The sequence below is a fragment of the Gasterosteus aculeatus genome, chromosome 3 (genome assembly GCF_964276395.1).
Source record: "Gasterosteus aculeatus chromosome 3, fGasAcu3.hap1.1, whole genome shotgun sequence".
NCBI classification, from domain to species: Eukaryota; Metazoa; Chordata; class Actinopteri; order Perciformes; family Gasterosteidae; genus Gasterosteus; species Gasterosteus aculeatus.
The window spans coordinates 148,327-165,617 of record NC_135690.1 but is presented as its reverse complement, the minus strand read 5'-3'; the positions used below and the strand labels follow the sequence as shown (position 1 = coordinate 165,617).

Here is a 17,291-nt window from a genome sequence, read left to right as displayed (position 1 = left end):
CGCCGCGCCCCCCGAGCACCACAGAACAACCACCACTTCCGGTTTGTTCTCCACCGCGCGCATCTTCAAGTGTGTCGCCCTCGCGCTCAACAGGTCGACAGACGAAGCCCGCGAGCTCGTTGCGGAAGCGCCTCGCTGTTTCGCGCTGTAGCGCTAGATGCCGGTAAAATAGTTTAGTAACATGTCAAGTCACGTAAACTATGAACGATTTGAGGAACAGTAAGTGCCAACGTCACAACTGCTGACGTCCTCCCTGGAAACCTGCTGGGTTGTTTGGGGGAGACAACGTAGCGTTAGCTAGCTGAGATGCTAACGCGTCGCAGAAGAACAGTAAAGTGTTTAACGCGTTCAGGGGAGAATAACAGAGAGAGATGCCGGTCATGTGATGAGCAGTGCGTCTGTAACGGTCCACAGGTCCTGTGTGACGTAGCACACAAGGCTGCACAGATTATAAAGCCCAGTCAGGCAAACTTGTGATATTAGGCTTATAAATGGAATCGATCCGACAATTGAGATGAGGCCAGAACAGGCAGACAGAATTGCCTTTGTGATTGTTTTCCTTCCACCGTTTAGATTGTTGAAAGTGATTTGATGTCTCTGTAGGCTGACGGATGACGAGTATGAGGCCGAGGCCTTGGAGTCATTCACTTATTCATCGACTGTAAAAGTTGAATATTACAGGTAAGACGACAAGACCACTTTCTAAAACGTTCTCCGCTCTCACTTGAATTGTGAAATAAGATGCAGCTTTGTGATCACGCCATAATCTACTAGTCGCTCTCTGTTATAGGTTGTTTGAGTATTCTGTGACGTGGAACCAACCCATGTCTCCCAAACGCTCCTCCAGACAACCAAAGTCTTCCAAGAAGAGTCCCCAGAGAAGTCCCAGTCCAAATGAAGAAGTCTTTCAGCGCAGGTGGAGGGTTAAGAGACCGAGGACCCGACTGAGGGAGACTGATGCTGATGAGAGGAAGGACCTCGACATCATAGACATCATCAACAGGTCGACTGAGGCGAGGCGTGTCGCAGAGGAGGAAGACGTACCGGTTGTTGAGGCGACGAATGACGAGGACTGTGACTCCGTCAGCAGCAGCGTCGCCTCCGGTCCGTCTCTCCTACACAGCAGGGTCTCGCACAAGAAAGTGAGGCCTTCACAGGGCTTGTGTTCAGCTTGTAAGACTCTCTATCAGAAGACAGCCAAGAAGAAGGCCCCACTTAAAAAGCAGCTCTTGGACAACAGTGAGTCTTCACTCATTCTTCATTCTGTGCACCGGATCATGCTAACATGTTCAACCTCTCTCTCTGGTGGGGTCTGCAGATCCCGAGTCCCTAACATGTGACCAGTGGGTCCTGGTCAAGAGCTGGAGACCGAGGAGGCTGCTCAATGTGAGAGGGTAAGGCCGGTTACGTGGTGAGTGTGTGGTAACTAGCTGTAAGGTGGAACGCCGGTGAGCATGGCGGTGGATACGCTGTCACCTCTTTAAAACCACCTCTCTGTTTCATCAGGAAGCTTTTGATGTGTGTGCAGCGGCTTCAGGAAAGAGTCGCTGTCCAGAACGGGTCAAAAGGACCGGCGCAGTATGTGGCAGAGGCATCAGCCTGCTCCAAGCCACACACTTTCCTTCAGAGGTAACTATTCTGGACAAAGACAAAAAAAGCCCGTTCACACCAAAAAGGACTTGAATGTGCTGCACTTTTCTTCTCAGGAACCTTCATCTGCGTAATAGAACGGCGGTGAAAAGGGGGAGGAAGAACAGGGGGAAGAGGACCAGAGATGGTTCTCAGGGTCGTCGGGCCGCTAAGCAGCAGCGTCTCCATAGCAACAATCAGGGCCAACACATCAGTATCAGCCCGACTTGTGGCGGCGGTGGCGCTCTGGATTTTGACGACCGCAGCAATCAAGCATCAGACTCATATCTGACTCCCACGTTGATTCCCTCCACGGTCACCGTGGAAACCACCAACACAAGAGAGGTCCCACCCGAGCAGAAAGCCCCACAGAACTGGGGGTTCAGAGTCTTGCTTGCCCAGTTGCGTGGCAACAGCAGCATGATCGTCAGAGAATAACGCCAGCGAGGTGACTCCCACATCTCCCACCAGCTGCTTACGTTGTTGCTGCTTAAGTTTTCCAGCTCTAAAGTAGCTTTTTTTTCTCTAGCCAGGCTATAATAAATATCTTATTAGTAGTCTCTTAAGTTTACCTGAAGGCATATAAATAAGTTTATTGGCAAGTTCATGCATGTTATTTATTTAGTTGAATAGCATCTATTTAATGTTTCATTCAACATGACGATTGTTCCCGTATCGCCAGACATATCCATCCCCTAAAAAACAATATGAATACTTTCAGTAAGATTATCTAGAAGACTGCGGCTGTGCCCAGATTACATAAAACGTACTAACGCAATTAAAAGTGACATTATGTCAACCAGGTTTCTGTACGTTTTTTTGCGTTATTTACTCAACAATGCAGTTTGATTTCCGACAGGATACAAGTGCATAATTTCCTCTTGGTACATTAGTATGGAATATCTTTTTTTAAATGTTTGTATGTTGCCTGCAAACAATTTATATATTTATCAAATACTTTGGATTTGAGACACTGTATTCCTGCGCTCCATATTAATTAAACCACTGTTCTCCTTGAATCTTAAATAAATAAAAAATCCAGGTATCAGTTTGTTGAATGTTATAAGCGTTTAATTCTTTTTTGGGGTTAATGTCAGATATTCTGTCCAAGCCCACATGGTGGCGCCACTCGATGACGATCAGCCCTGTGCATAGAGGGCCTTTTTTCTTTTTCACAGAGGATCTTGTTAGGAGAAAAAAAGCATAATTAATAGCATTAATATAGTGTCCCAATAACCAGGGCACTGCACCTGGTCTATCTGAATGTAAAGCAGCCTTTAAGTGATTTAAATCTCATATTAGTGAGTTTAAAACAATGAAACTAATCATTCAGATGCATAATCCATTCAGCCCGGTTTGTGCAGGCGCCTGTTTACCGAGCTGTCTGAATCATTTGTTATGAGGATAAACCAGGAAGATGCAGGTCCTTTTACACAAAACGTGTATTTTCAAGATGTCTGTGCTGATAACAGTCAATGTGGAGGAAGGGTGGGGAAAATGGGCAAGAGATAAGGGACTGAGAAACATGTCTCGAGGTGTCGACAGTCTTTTTTGGGGGGGCGGGCGTGTTGTTTATTTGTAGGATTAATGTATCGGGAGAGGATGAGGATTTGAAGTCCGAACTGCTCGTGCCGAGCCAGGAAATGTCTGCTGACCGACTGCAGTTTCATTTAAATCAACACATTCATTTCAATGAAGTGCCAATTAAATGAATTTATTAATTAGTAATTGAGTTTCACAAATGCAACTGCATCATGTAAAATGTAATATATTCCATCTCACTATTTTGTTTTTTGTACCAACGTTTATGTGCAAGTATGTGCAGGCGACATTTGACCACATTCAATTCATCGAGGCTCCTGATAACACGGAGCCGTCGGCCAATCAGAACCCTCCGTGTCTCTGCTGTGTTTCCATCTTTACTGTAAATATGAGATTTCATTTAAAATACAGACTCGTAAAACGTTTTAAAAATTAAATACAGCTTTTTTAGTATTTCATGAAGGAATTGTGTATATTTTATTCATTTAGACAAAATTATGAAATACAAATCCTGTGAAGTTCCTTCCTTGTATTTTTCTACCTGCCATTTTGAATGTTTTTATTATTTATAATTCAAAATATTTTTTTAATTGATGTATTTCTAAATGATTCCAGTCAACACAGGGTTGTTTTGCTCTCAGAAAGGTGAGGCGCTAGAATCACACATGCACTCATGGTTCATCGTCATGATGAAATCCTTTACCAGAACGCGGCTGACAGTCATCTCACGTTCACTTGCAGAATGCCACAATCCTCCTGCTCCGTGTCCCCTCCCTCACGTGTTGATTACATACACGCTGCATGCAGCACATAAGACAGCAACGTATTTCCACACTAGTGAGAGTTGAAACCGCTGCTGCTTGTCCTGATTTCATAGACACACACACACACACACACACACACACACACGGGTCTTATTCCCATCGACAGTCTTCTCCTTTCTGCCAATACATCCTGATTATTACGGCCAAGAGGTCTCGGGGCCAAAACAATTCAAGCCGCGCACACACACAACAGCGTATCCTGTGATAGAACCACTATCAGCACCTGACACCTCGAAAACAGGAAAAGCGTTTCAGCAGGAACCCAGATGTGTTGGAGTGTTTTGGGGAGGAGCCTGAACGCCGCTATAAAGCCACTGCGAGCAGAAGCTTCCCCACTGAGCAGGGAGAGGGGCTGCCTCCGTCATGTCTTACTACGAGGTAAGGTTGTCCGTGTTTGGGGTCACTTGTTGCTGCTTCCTCTTTTCTCCCCTGGCCTTAATCATCATCCCCGTCTCCCCTCCAGCACATCTTCGTGAACGACTTCAACGACACGGGCTCAGGTTCTGGTTCCGGTGACCTGCCTGATCTGGAGGAGCCATGTGACGTGGAGCACGTGATGACCGCTGACCTCCAGCAGGTCTTCCTGCCTGTGGTCTACGCCCTCATCTTCACCCTGGGCATCACTGGAAACGGCCTGGTCGTCTTCGTGCTGGGCTGCCAACGCAGGTGAGAGGTTCGGCGGTTGATGCGGTGCACCTCTTCCCAGGAACCAACGAGCGACGGGCTTCAGTGCTTTTCCTCTCATCCGTTCCGCCCACAGGTCAAAGTGCAGCCTCACGGACCAATATCGCCTGCACCTCTCGGCCGCTGACCTGCTCTTCGTCCTGGCGCTGCCCTTCTGGGCCGTGGACTCGGCCCTGGGCGACTGGCGCTTCGGCGAGGTCACCTGCGTCGGCGTGCACGTCATCTACACGGTCAACTTGTACGGCAGCGTACTCATCCTGGCCTTCATCAGCCTGGACCGCTACCTGGCGGTGGTCCGCGCCACGGACACCAACACGGGCGGGCTGAGGCAGCTGCTTGCTCACAGACTGGTTTATGTGGGTGAGTGTTGAAAGACCGGTTTGCTCTTGGAAAGTCTCCTCTTCTTCTCTCTCGCCCTCACACTCCCTTACTTCTTCCCGCAGGTGCCTGGTTGCCCGCTGGCCTCCTGGCGGTACCCGACTTGATATTCGCCCGGACCCAGGAAGGAGGCGAAGGGGCCACTCTGTGCCAGCGGTTCTACCCGGCCGAGAGCGCACCCCTCTGGGTCGCGGTCTTCAACCTCCAGCTGGTGGTGGTGGGTCTGGTGATCCCCGGCCTGGTCCTGCTGGTGTGCTACTGCGTCATTGTCACCAGGCTGACCCGAGGCCCGCTTGGGGGCCAGAGGCAGAAGCGGCGAGCGGTCCGGACCACCATTGCGCTGGTTCTCTGCTTCTTCGTGTGCTGGCTGCCCTACGGAGTGGGCATCTCCGTGGACACTCTGCTGCGCCTGGAGGTCCTGCCCCGCGGCTGCAGGCTGGAGGCCGTCCTGGGCGTGTGGCTGGCGGTGGCGGAGCCCATGGCGTTTGCACACTGCTGCCTGAACCCGCTGCTGTACGCCTTCCTGGGGGCCGGGTTCAAGAGCTCGGCCCGCAGAGCCCTCACGCTGAGCCGAGCCTCCAGCTTGAAGATTTTACCCCGAAGACGTCCAGGAGCCTCCACGACCACGGAGTCGGAGTCCTCCAGTCTGCACTCCAGCTAGTGACCCGCATTGTGAACATGTGTTTAAAAGGAGGTCTGAGAAAGTAAGAAGCAGTCTGCTGGCCCACGACTTGGCTTCTCCCTCGCTGCGGGGTTTCTCCTGTAAATATTGCCGCTTTTCAGTGCTGCTGTGCTTGTTGTGTACTGATGAAGATGTTTGTAATAAAATGTGCAAAGTAAAATACCCATATTTGTGAAAAAGTCTCATCTTGTGAAATATGTCTTTAGCTTCCTGAGTGAAACTGAATTCCTGGCTTCTGCCTCATGAGCAGTAAACCACAGCGAATTTCGGCCCCAACGAGTCGGCTTCCTAGTGTGCGAGATCGATATCATCAAGGCCCAAAGTACACAAACAGTTTACAGCTAATGAGATGATGATGAAGGCGTCTCCGCTTCATGTAAGAACTCTCCTTGAAAAGGATCAGGATAATGGAAGAGCATTTCTAAAGAAATATATTCTGTTTTACACGCAGTTTTAAAGAAAAGTGTAGATTATTTTTTTCTTTTGTGAGCAGAAATCTTCACTTTATGTTTGATCTGCTTGAAGATAAAGATTTGAAATGAGTTGGCACGCTGTTCTAATCTTCATTACCACCAGCTTGTCTCTATTGATCCACAGTCAAGCTCTGTCGAAAAATGAAACCAGGCTTTTATTAAAACCAGCAGAGATTCAGGTGTATCGTCTGTGAGGACGCGTGTGTGTGGTTCTGTGTCACTGATTCATGTGGATGATGTAAACAGTCTGCGTCTTGGACGTGAGAAAGAAGGCAGCCTGAAGGGGTCGATAGCTCCATTTTTCCAGAAGTGAAATGCTCACACGCACGCACACTTCCCACATACTTCCACCTGGAAGTGAAAGAAACAGAAGCTGGAAGTTACTGTGTCCTGTTTCCTGGAGCAGAGAGGAGGAGGAGGATGAAGAGAGGAGGGTTGTGAGGAGACCTGATTCAGAAGATTTGACTGTGTAGCATCACTGCGTCCTCTCAGGTGCATCATATCCTGTACGGCTGCATGTGTGGCACAACATGGGTTTGCACTAAGAACTGAGGAAGCTCATTTCCACCACTAAAATAATTGATAGAGAGGGATAGAAAGTTGAAATCCTTAGAGTTCATTATTATGAGATAGAAAAGTTCAAATTATGAAATAAGACGCATCTGCAGATTGGTAATGTTCTCAAGATATTTATCACATCAATTGATTAATTAACTTTGTTTCTCAAAATTTATTTCGTTTTGTGTCTTTCTACTTCACAGACACACACACACATGCACGCACACACACACACACACACACACACACACACAATTCTCTTCTATTCATGGCGTGTTGAAAACAGGAAGGACTTCCTGTAACTCATTTTAGGAAAAACAAGGAGGTAAAACAATCAAACAAGCTGCTCACCAGCACTCGGGCGGCGAGGACCATGAGACGAGCACAAAGGGTTAAAAGTCACGACGCTGGTCGCTCTCATGAGGAACGCAGATAGAATTTGACTCAATAGATTTTTGAATCTGTTGTGCATGTCGGCCTCTTAGGAATGGAATGACGCGTTGTTGATTGCTGTGGTGTTGTGTGTTTGCTATATTGCATGATACACATTTGTCCTTCCCAATAGAAATCCCACAGCTTTAGTGGACTCACATCAGCCCTGCATTCAGAGCAGTGCTCACCACACGTCGCCCAGTCCGATCTGCAAGTTCTGTGGCTCTATGCAGCTGCTTTATTTAATATATTATGAAATCAGGGTGTTAGCGAGTTGCACCTCTCAGAGCAATGACTTCAGCATGTGCAGTGAACCAAAGACAGCTCTCTGGTACGAGGATCAGCAACACACGTATCCTCGCCAGTGGTTCTCACCCACCAGCACGATTCATGTGCCAGGTTTCAGTTTGGTTTTCACAGCAAGTCAAACGTAGCTTTGCCCGACTTTGCCAGTCAGGAATCTTATGCTTGCTTTGTGTGTCTTAGCTGTTCTAGTATTAGCATTTCTGCCCCGCTGGGTAGTCGGTGTATAAAAGGTGTTCCAAGCCTCGCTCTTTCCCCCCAGTATGGACACAAGCCCCCATTAACTTGATTCATGCACTTCCACCTCAATCCGTTTCATTTCAACAACAGTGTCCGAACCGAAACAATGAAAATGTGTCACCGTGTGAATGCAACTACTCCAGGAAACAGCTCTATTTATTTGCCCTCTTCTCTCTCGTATCCTGCTGCTCTGAAACTGTTTGTTCCCATCGTTTGTTTGACACCTGCTGTTGCCACAAATCGGACATTATCAGAATTTTCATGTCTGTGCAGTTGGCGGTTATTTCACAGCAACACATGTGAGGGGGTTAGTTCATCTACACTAACCGGTTACCGTATGTGTGCATCTCGATCTCGTAGGTATCCTGATTTCTACTTTACTTTATACATTTCACAGGAAAATATGATATGAAACGCCCCCCCCACCAATGCTGTCGTGGTGCACGTGTGAGGGGGGGTCTGTGTGTGTGTGTGTGTGTGTACGCGTGGGTACAGATGGTCAGGTTCACTCATATTCAGACAAGCGGAGTTTCCTGCGGTTGAACAATCGTGGGAAAACCAGAGGTCAAGACAAAAGGAAAAATAAAGACGGAGAGAAAGACTGGGTTGCATCCAAATGGCCTGCAACAACTTCCTGCTCTGTTCCTGGTGGATTAATACAATGTGACAGGTGAAACCAATCGCCCGCCGGGAGTGTTTGCATCCACCTCAGCAGGTGGAGGCGTGAGAATGATGGGGGAGCAGGAATAGACATTAATGTGTTTGGAGATCAATGCACGTTGGTCTCGATGCTCATGAGTCTGAACCCTGCACACTGAGTGCTAAGCAGATAATAAATGAGGCACAAACACATTAAAATCAGGGATATAACTCCTTCATCAAATAAAGATCCAAACTCAAGTCAAGGGAATCAAGTCAAAACTCAACCTGATCCGAACATTAAAATGAAATTTATAAAATAAACGAGGCCCAGTACGTTGCAACACACGGAGCAAACTGATAGCAGATCAATAGAAGTTATGACATTCTCTGAACACTGTAAATGACATGAAGCCAAGACTGCCAACGCTGACAAAGCAGACACGTATATATCCAATACATGAGAGTTAAGAATTACAACACTACATTCACCTAATGCCAACATATCTTTGATATTGATTGTTATCAAGATCATAATAGTAATATAGGAAATAATACCGAGTTTTTAAAATCTCTGCTCTGACGGTTTCTTTGATGGACATAACGCTCTTGCAGTCAGAAAATACAATGAAACATTTTTTGGTGGGACTGATTTTGATATTTCAACAGATGTTATAATTATTAATGTATTTACTGCCCTCCAGTGGTCAAACGAAGTACTTTGTGGCTCGCACACTGTACGCATCACATTAACGAGTTGTACATTTTGTAAATTGAGAACGTTATCTGGCAATTTGAGAGATTAATAATTCACTCGGAATATTCCAGAAGCATTTTGTACCACTGATATTTGAGCAGGGATCTCGGTCACAGACACACTTTCTTCTTTATACTCGATTTGTTTGAAGACGGAAGCGTGTCGCGGGAAACGGCAGAACGACCCCGCGTCAGTTTACACGCTCGCTCCTGATTGGCTACCAGACGGACAACTTTAGAAACTAACTGCCAATTGGTCGAAAGTGGCGCGCCAGAGATCACGTGTCTCTCTTTTCGCGCGAAACTGCAGTACTCTGTTGTCGGAACCGCAGCGTGAGCGTCTGTCCGTATCCTGAACAGTATTTCTCCCGTTTGACGGTGTTTGAAGCATGGACGTCGCCACAGCCACCGCGGAGAATGCCGGGGAGATGGTGAAAGACGAGTTGGCTGAGAAATGCCAGAAGTTATTCCAAGCTTTCTTGGAGGAGTAAGTCGCTTCGCTCCGTCGGCCCCGAAACGGGCCGCGCGCGAGCCGATCGCCGGTGACCCCGGAACCAGCGCGGATGTGCTGATCGATGAGTATAACAACTGTCCCCCCGCTGCGTGTGTCCGTGTGCAGGTTCCACGCCGCGGATGGGGAGGTGAAGTATGTCCGGGAGGCGGAGGAGCTGATCAGGCCCGAGAGGAACACCCTGGTGGTGAGCTTCACGGACCTGGAGGGCTTCAACCAGGAGCTGGCTACCACCGTGCAGGAGGAGTACTACAGGTGAGGAACACACGCACGCACGCACGCACGCGGTGCCGGTGAATGAGCGGCTGTGGGTTAACGCGACGCGTCTGTTTCCAGAGTCTACCCGTTCCTCTGTCGGGCGGTGCGCAACTTTGCTCGCGATCACGGGAACGTTCCTCTCAACAAAGAGTTCTACGTGGCCCTGGAGGAGCTTCCCACCAGACACAAGTAGGCAACAAACGCGCCTCAGCTGCTTTTTCCTTTTCAGTCAACCTCAGACGTTCCCTCTCCGGGAATTTGTTCAATTAGCCGAAGTCGACCATGATCCTCTGTGCGCTGTAGGATCCGTGAGCTGTCATCCATGCGCATCGGCACCCTGGTGAGGATCAGTGGTCAGGTGGTGAGGACGCACCCAGTACATCCAGAGCTGGTAAGATGTCCTGTGTGTGTGTGTGTGTGTGTGTGTAAACACCCAGAGATGCTTAAGAAAAACAATTGAAGCTGAGCTTGTTGGTTTGTGTCTTCTGACTCACAGGTGAGCGGCACCTTCCTCTGCATGGACTGCCAGGCGATGATCAAAGATGTCCCTCAGCAGTTCAAGTACTCGCCGCCAACCATCTGCAGGAACCCCGTCTGCAACAACCGCTTCCGCTTCCACCTCGACACACACAAATCCAAGTTCATCGACTTCCAGAAGGTAACTGTGTGTGTGTGTGTGTGTGTGTGTGTCCGTACGTTCGTAACAACATGAGGTTTGTTTCTTTTGTAGGTGCGTATCCAGGAGACTCAGGCAGAACTGCCCCGGGGTTCCATCCCGCGCTCCCTGGAGGTGGTCCTGAGGGCCGAGGCCGTAGAGATGGCTCAGGCCGGAGACCGCTGTGACTTCACCGGGACCCTCATCGTGGTGCCGGACGTCTCTCAGCTCACCACCCCCGGTATGGCTTTCCAACGCACACTTTCTGCCTTTCGAGTTGCAGATAGTGACCTCGCCTTCGAGCGAGAACCTCCTTGCAATTGTTAAAAGTTTCACCTCACAACCGCCTGAAATGCCGTCCCGTCTGCAGGTGTGCGAGCAGAGACCAGCACCCGCGTCGCCGGAGGCCCCCCGGGTTTTGAGGCTGATGGTTTGAAAGGGCTGAAAGCTCTGGGGGTCAGAGAGCTTTCCTACAGACTGGCCTTCCTGGCCTGCAACGTGGCCCCGACCAACCCACGTGTAAGACGACCGCCCCGACGATACCAACCGATGCGTTCCCAAACGCAACCTCCGCGGCCGCCGTTCTAAAGTGTGCTTTCTCGTGTCGCAGTTTGGCGGAAAGGAGCTGCGGGACGAGGAGCAGACGGCGGAGAGCATCAAGAGCCAGATGACGGAGAAGGAGTGGGAGAAAGTGTTTGAGATGAGCCAAGACAAGAACTTGTACCACAACCTGTGCACCAGCCTCTTCCCCACCATCCACGGTCAGAGCTTCAGCCACCGCTTGACCCCCGTTACCTCCAGCTGGGGATCCCGTGGTTAAATGGGGGTCCGCGTGGTGTCTTTGCAGGCAACGACGAGGTGAAGCGCGGGATCCTGCTGATGCTGTTCGGAGGCGTTCCCAAGACGACCATGGAGGGAACCTCGCTGAGGGGAGACGTCAACGTCTGCATCGTCGGAGACCCCAGTACCGCCAAGAGCCAGTTCCTCAAGTACGTCACGTGACCAGGAACCGCTCAAACGGTCAGATGCGGTGCTGGCTGCATCGGCGTTGTGCACAGAATGTGTCCGTCTGAATGGCAATTTTAAGTGTGTGTGTGTGTGTGTGTGTGTGTGTGTGTGTGTGTGTGTGTGTGTGTGTGTGCGTGTGCGCAGGCACGTGGAGGAGTTCAGTCCCAGAGCGGTGTACACCAGCGGCAAGGCCAGCACCGCCGCAGGTCTGACGGCGGCCGTGGTCCGAGACGAGGAGTCCGGGGAGTTTGTCATCGAGGCCGGCGCTCTGATGCTGGCTGACAACGTGAGTGCTCCCGGCCCACAGAGGGGGGTGTGAGGGGTCGACGGGTGCGCAGGGGTGTTAATGGCCTGTGTGCCCCTCCAGGGTGTGTGCTGCATCGACGAGTTTGACAAGATGGACCTCAAGGATCAGGTGGCCATCCATGAAGCCATGGAACAGCAGACCATCAGCATCACCAAGGCCGGAGTGAAGGTGTGTGTGTGTGTGTGTGTGTGGGGGTCGACTGGACGTTTCTGTCCTGCGTCGCCTTAAGAGCATGACGCCTTTTCAGAGTATTGCTTTTACTGGGCCGGTGAATGATGGACAGGGAGGACGATGCGTCTGTTTAGACCACATTTTAGTCAATTTGGGGAAGCAGAACCGTACCGATGCTCACAGGCACCAGACATCAGCTGCACGTGCAACTAAAAACCTTTCAAAGCAGCTTTCAAGTCCAAATCCAAACGGAGGCCTTTCAGGCGCCTCAGCAGTACAGTAACAGGACTTTGCCTCCGTCTCCTCCAGGCCACCCTGAATGCTCGCACCTCCATCCTGGCTGCAGCCAACCCTGTCGGAGGGCGCTACGACCGCGGGAAAAGTCTGAAGCAGAACGTCAACCTGACCGCCCCCATCATGAGCCGCTTCGACCTCTTCTTCATCCTGGTGGACGACTGCAATGAGGCACGTGTTTATTCCGTCTGTGCAGTCTTCCTGCACCAGTCTGCATTAGTCAGACGCTTATTGAGCTCCTTTATATTTCTGGCATCCTCGGACCCGACGCGGTAACAATACAACTCACCTCACAGGTGTTTTAGCTCACGTTTTACCTGACTTGAGCTCACGTTCCTCCGTGCGTCTCCTAGGTGACGGACTACGCCATCGCCAGACGCATCGTGGACCTGCACTGTCGCGGGGAGGAGTCTGTGGACCGGCTGTACTCGCTGGACGAGATCCGCAGATACCTGCTCTTCGCCAGGCAGTTCAAGCCTAAGGTGCGTGTGCGCGCGTGCGTGCGTGCGTGCGTGCGTGTGTGCGTGTGCGTGCGTGTGCGCGCGTGCGTTCACATCAGGTTCGAGACGTGATCCCTCGTTTAACCGTCGTGTATTCCACGCGCCCGCAGATCTCCAGCGAATCCGAAGAGTTCATCGTGGAGCAGTACAAGCGGCTCCGCCAGCGCGACGGCTCGGGCGGTGTGACCAAGTCCGCCTGGAGAATAACGGTGCGACAGCTGGAGAGCATGATCCGCCTGTCGGAGGGCATGGCGCGCATGCACTGCTGTGACGAGGTGGGCACCGATCAACAAGGGCCTCCACAAGAAACCAAAACAGAACTTTGGATCGGTAGATTATTTAACAAAGCCCGACCATTTGAAAAGGCAATGTGAGGTTTTTAATTGAACTCATGTTATTGACCGTTGTGCTTTTTCTCTTTTGTGTCTTCAGGTGCAGCCCAAACATGTGAAGGAAGCCTTCCGTCTTCTCAACAAATCCATCATCAGAGTGGAGACGCCCGACATCAATCTGGAGCAGGACGACGAGGTGGAGGTGGAGGAGGAGGAGGAGGAGCACCAGGAGGATGGTACACTGATTGTTTACATGCAGAGACGTTGTTTGTACCTCGACTGAAACTTTGATTTGGGCTTCGTCTAATACAGACTTTATCTTTGCAGGAAACGCTGTCCCCAACGGAGTGAACGGCCATGTGGACGGTGCTGACGGCATTAACGGACACGCCAACGGGGCGAGCGGACCCGCGGAGTCGGGGGGGCAGCCCAAACCGGCTCTTCGCCTCTCCTTCCCCGAGTACAGACGCATCTCCAACCTGCTGGTGCTGCATTTGCGCCACGCCGAGGAAGGTACGAGACGCCTCTTCCTGCTGCTGAGGAGGCATTTCTATTTTCCGTACCTGTCTTATCTTTTTCATTTTTGTGAGTCAGCTCTAACATCCCCCCCCTCCCCCCCTCCTGCTTGGCGGGCTGCAGCCGAGGAAGAGGAGGAGCTGAAGAAAAGCGCGGTGGTCAACTGGTATCTGAAGGAGATTGAGTCGGAGATCAACTCTGAGGAGGAGCTCGTCAGTAAGAAGGGTCTGATAGAGAAGGTCCTCCACAGGCTGGTGCACTATGTGAGTGCCCCCACCCCCCACCCCCACCTCCCCCCCAGCTCCAAAACGTATAAGCGCTGGTTTCAAGCCGGCGTTACCTGACGTGCGTGTCTGTCTGCTCCTCCAGGATCACATCCTCATCGAGCTGTCTCCGGCAGGGCTGAAGGGCTCCGAACCCGCAACCACAGAAGAAGAAGTAGTTCTTGTCGTCAACCCCAACTACATGCTGGAAGATTAAACTCCTCGGGTTTCCGCTATCGTTGATAATAAATCTCAACAGTGTTTGTTGGAATGTCACATGTAATGCATCCGTAATGTTAATGTTTCTCAGTGAACCTGACTTTTGTAAATAACCTGTTCTCTTGTTGTTCACTGTCGTGGTTGTTGGGCCCTGAATGTTTACACGCATTCAGGCTTACGCACTTCCGTGCTTTCAAGTTATATGGTAAGTCTTTTGTAATATTATGACATGAAGTGGTTAGAAATGGTTTGATAAATAAAATGTTGACATAAACACCCCTCGGCTATGATTTGCTGCTGCGTTTCATGGAGGCGCAACGCCGATGTCGTCCGCTAGGCGGCAGCGGCCATAGGTCGAGCCTCACTGCGCATGCGCAGCCGCATTACTCAACAAACATGGCGGCATCCTACGCGACAGCAGTCAGGACGGCACTGAAAGGTAAACGTATTGACATCACACGCTGTTTAAAGGAAGCCAGCGAGATGCTAACGGTCCGTCGCCAGGAGCCGTGGCTGAGACCTTTTACACGATGTAAGCAGACCCAGTTAATAGCGTTGAAACGTGAAGGTGCCTCTTACTTCCAGGTGTTCACCTGGTTCCCGGCTGGTGGCTCCTCGCGCACAGGTGCCGGACCCCGGCAGTGTGTCGCTACTCGCGGCTACACGTCTCCCCCGCTGCCGCCCTGTGCAGCTCCAAGACAGAGCCGCAGAGGAGCAGCCAGTCCCCCGGGGCCAGGAGAACCGAGGAGGAGGAGGAGGAGGAGGAGGGTCCTGAGTACATCCCTCAGAGGAAGGCGAGGAACCCCATGATGGTGATCGGCTACGCCTGGTGAGGCTCCGCGACCTCACACGAGTAACTGCAGTCTGATGTAGTGCACACAGCAGTAGTACCATTGGCGGCAACAATTACATTTTATTTATTTATTTATACACATATATACATATATATATATTAGTTAGTAACGTATTGTGTGATGCACAAACTCAAGCGCGTATCCATTAATCAAGTAGTGGGGATAAAACAATTACCAGACATCTACATGATTACTAGTAGTTGAGTACTTTCATTGACATATAAGGGACATATAATAATAATAATAATAATCATTAATGTTTATCATATAAACATTTATTTACAGAACATCAGCAAACAGGGCTACGAAATCTGTGATCATGGGGCTTAAAGTAGGATATTCTATCTTTTGTTCATGAGCAAGAAAGGTCCCGGTTAAGGCTCGGTCTCGAGCACGTTCCTTCTTAGATCTCCTGCATCCTCCTGTATAAAATGATGTTCGTGTTGATTAATGAGATCTTAGTCTTACCCCTGGTCCTGAAGCAGCTGGTTTATCTCATTAGCAAAAAGTGTCAGCCTGTGCGGCGGATCGACCCGTCAGAGTGTATTCACTGCTGTGGTCTGCAGGGGCGGCTAATCATGTAACCGCCTCACAGAAAATCAACTCCAGTGTTTATATTCTCGCACCATTTGAGAGGGACGCTCAACTTGTTAGGTACATCAAGGTAAAACAAAGATCTGACCGTCATGAAGATGTCTCTAAACTCATTTGCGTGTTGAAAGTGAACAAATATCATCTCCACTCAGTTTAATTTAGGTAACAGCTGCACAAGGCACATCAAGTTGATCAGCTCATCTTTCCTGAGAGCAGCATTTAGTGCAAAAATGTTGTATTGTACGGCTTTAGCAAAGCGTATCACACGACTGCAAACTGAGTGTAAATGTTCAAAGTAAGATTGTGTGATTACTTTAATTTAGAGAAAACAATTAACTAACTAATCCTGTGGATTGAACCCTGTTAGAATTATCTTTGCACATCTTGTGTTGCCCAAAGTAAAATAACCGTATCTCCTATAGGATGATAGGTCTGCCCACGGGTATCATAGGCTTCATCCTGGCCAAGAGACAAGTGGACAAGAACCGACTGAAGCAGCTGAAGGTCCGTCAGAGGATGAATCGCTCCAATGAGGGAGACTATGCAGGAAGTCGCTACCACAATGATGCAGAGGACGTCAAAGTGGACCAATGATGTACATGAATGTTGCCTCCTCTGAACTAAAGCCCAAAGACTGATCACACAAGAGATGAGCTTCTAAAACCTCGTAAGATTATTTCTTCTGGAGGATGATGCAGGAAATCTGGGGAACGTGCTCAATTCTTTAATCAGGACCTTTTTCTTTCTTGTTCATGAACAAAGATGTAATATCCTACTTTAAGCTGCATTTGCTGAATGATCACATATTACTGGACCCTGTTTGTGATAAAGGAAAAGTTTATTTATGATAAACATCAATGGTACAAACCCCATCAGAAGTCATCACACATGTTTATTTAATATTAAGTCAAACAATCTAATGGATATTTATCTTAAGAGACGCAGACCACACTGTGTGTGCGCAGCATATTCCAAATGTTACGTTTGTATGAGTCAAGGGACCTATATGACATGGGTCTAAAATACTGTGTAGGAGGCCTTGAATGTCATACAAGTTAAAAATGTAAAATCTCAAAGTATTGTAGAATGATTTATAGCAGAGAATAATATTTCTTGTGTTAATAGTGTTATGAAATGGTATGACAAGTCATAATACATTATGAGTATTGGGCTATGAAAGGTTTTGGATTCAGTAAAAAGTTATATTTGCATAAAAACCTCACTATGCCACAGTATAGTGTATATACATCAAAAGTGGTGGAATGCATGATCATAAATGGTAGTTTTAAAAAAAATCAAAAATTATTATAATGTTGAAAAAGTTAAGTCTTTCAAACTAATTCAGACAAATTTTGACGGTGAATCAAATACTTCCCACTTTATTTGGTCCCTACTACGATACGTAGTATTGAAATGTCTCAACTCACAGCATCAATAATAGTCGTATAATAATTAATATCAAAATAATAGCTTCTTTCTGGCCAAGAGAGAAGTGGAAATACTGACAGTAGATTGGTAGGTCGGATGAAAATGAATCTTTATTCAGAGGATCTTAATATCAAAAACCTCAACTGTTTCTTCAGATGCAATAAATCTAAGAAGCAACGTGCTTGAGGTTTTTACGATGCCACACTGACTCTGTTCTAGGGTTGCAACGGGGAAGTACATT

General features: G+C 48.9%; 4 protein-coding genes across 6 annotated transcripts; all 4 read left to right on the top strand.

Annotated features, from left to right (window-relative positions):
• Positions 1-11: 11 nt before the first annotated feature.
• Positions 12-2,677, top strand: LOC120816419 (uncharacterized). Of its 3 annotated transcripts, none has more exons than XM_040172007.2 (6): positions 12-219; positions 604-681; positions 791-1,239; positions 1,319-1,394; positions 1,507-1,629; positions 1,707-2,677. In XM_040172007.2, exons 1-6 carry the CDS (start codon positions 182-184, stop codon positions 2,065-2,067), a joined length of 1,125 nt encoding a protein of 374 aa, XP_040027941.1. In that variant the 5' UTR covers positions 12-181; the 3' UTR covers positions 2,068-2,677. The 3 variants fall into 3 exon arrangements, with proteins under 3 accessions (XP_040027941.1, XP_077954672.1, XP_040027942.1); XM_078098546.1 differs by having other exon boundaries at positions 39-163; XM_040172008.2 differs by having other exon boundaries at positions 52-219; positions 848-1,239.
• Positions 2,678-4,231: 1,554 nt separating this feature from the next.
• Positions 4,232-5,905, top strand: LOC120816637 (C-X-C chemokine receptor type 4). The gene is made up of 4 exons (XM_040172403.2): positions 4,232-4,373; positions 4,459-4,661; positions 4,756-5,039; positions 5,123-5,905. Exons 1-4 carry the CDS (start codon positions 4,359-4,361, stop codon positions 5,716-5,718), a joined length of 1,098 nt encoding a protein of 365 aa, XP_040028337.2. The 5' UTR covers positions 4,232-4,358; the 3' UTR covers positions 5,719-5,905.
• Positions 5,906-9,313: 3,408 nt separating this feature from the next.
• Positions 9,314-14,448, top strand: mcm6 (minichromosome maintenance complex component 6). Its single transcript, XM_040170867.2, has 18 exons — positions 9,314-9,627; positions 9,760-9,906; positions 9,988-10,098; positions 10,213-10,300; positions 10,406-10,567; positions 10,640-10,805; positions 10,935-11,083; positions 11,175-11,325; positions 11,412-11,553; positions 11,717-11,858; positions 11,940-12,047; positions 12,360-12,515; positions 12,698-12,826; positions 12,955-13,119; positions 13,277-13,412; positions 13,504-13,689; positions 13,816-13,955; positions 14,062-14,448. Exons 1-18 carry the CDS (start codon positions 9,530-9,532, stop codon positions 14,170-14,172), a joined length of 2,487 nt encoding a protein of 828 aa, XP_040026801.2. The 5' UTR covers positions 9,314-9,529; the 3' UTR covers positions 14,173-14,448.
• A 32-nt stretch (positions 14,449-14,480) lies between these two features.
• LOC120816311 (uncharacterized) lies at positions 14,481-16,839 on the top strand. Its single transcript, XM_078098545.1, has 3 exons — positions 14,481-14,613; positions 14,760-15,003; positions 16,045-16,839. Exons 1-3 carry the CDS (start codon positions 14,481-14,483, stop codon positions 16,214-16,216), a joined length of 549 nt encoding a protein of 182 aa, XP_077954671.1. The 3' UTR covers positions 16,217-16,839.
• The last annotated feature ends 452 nt before the right edge of the window (positions 16,840-17,291 follow it).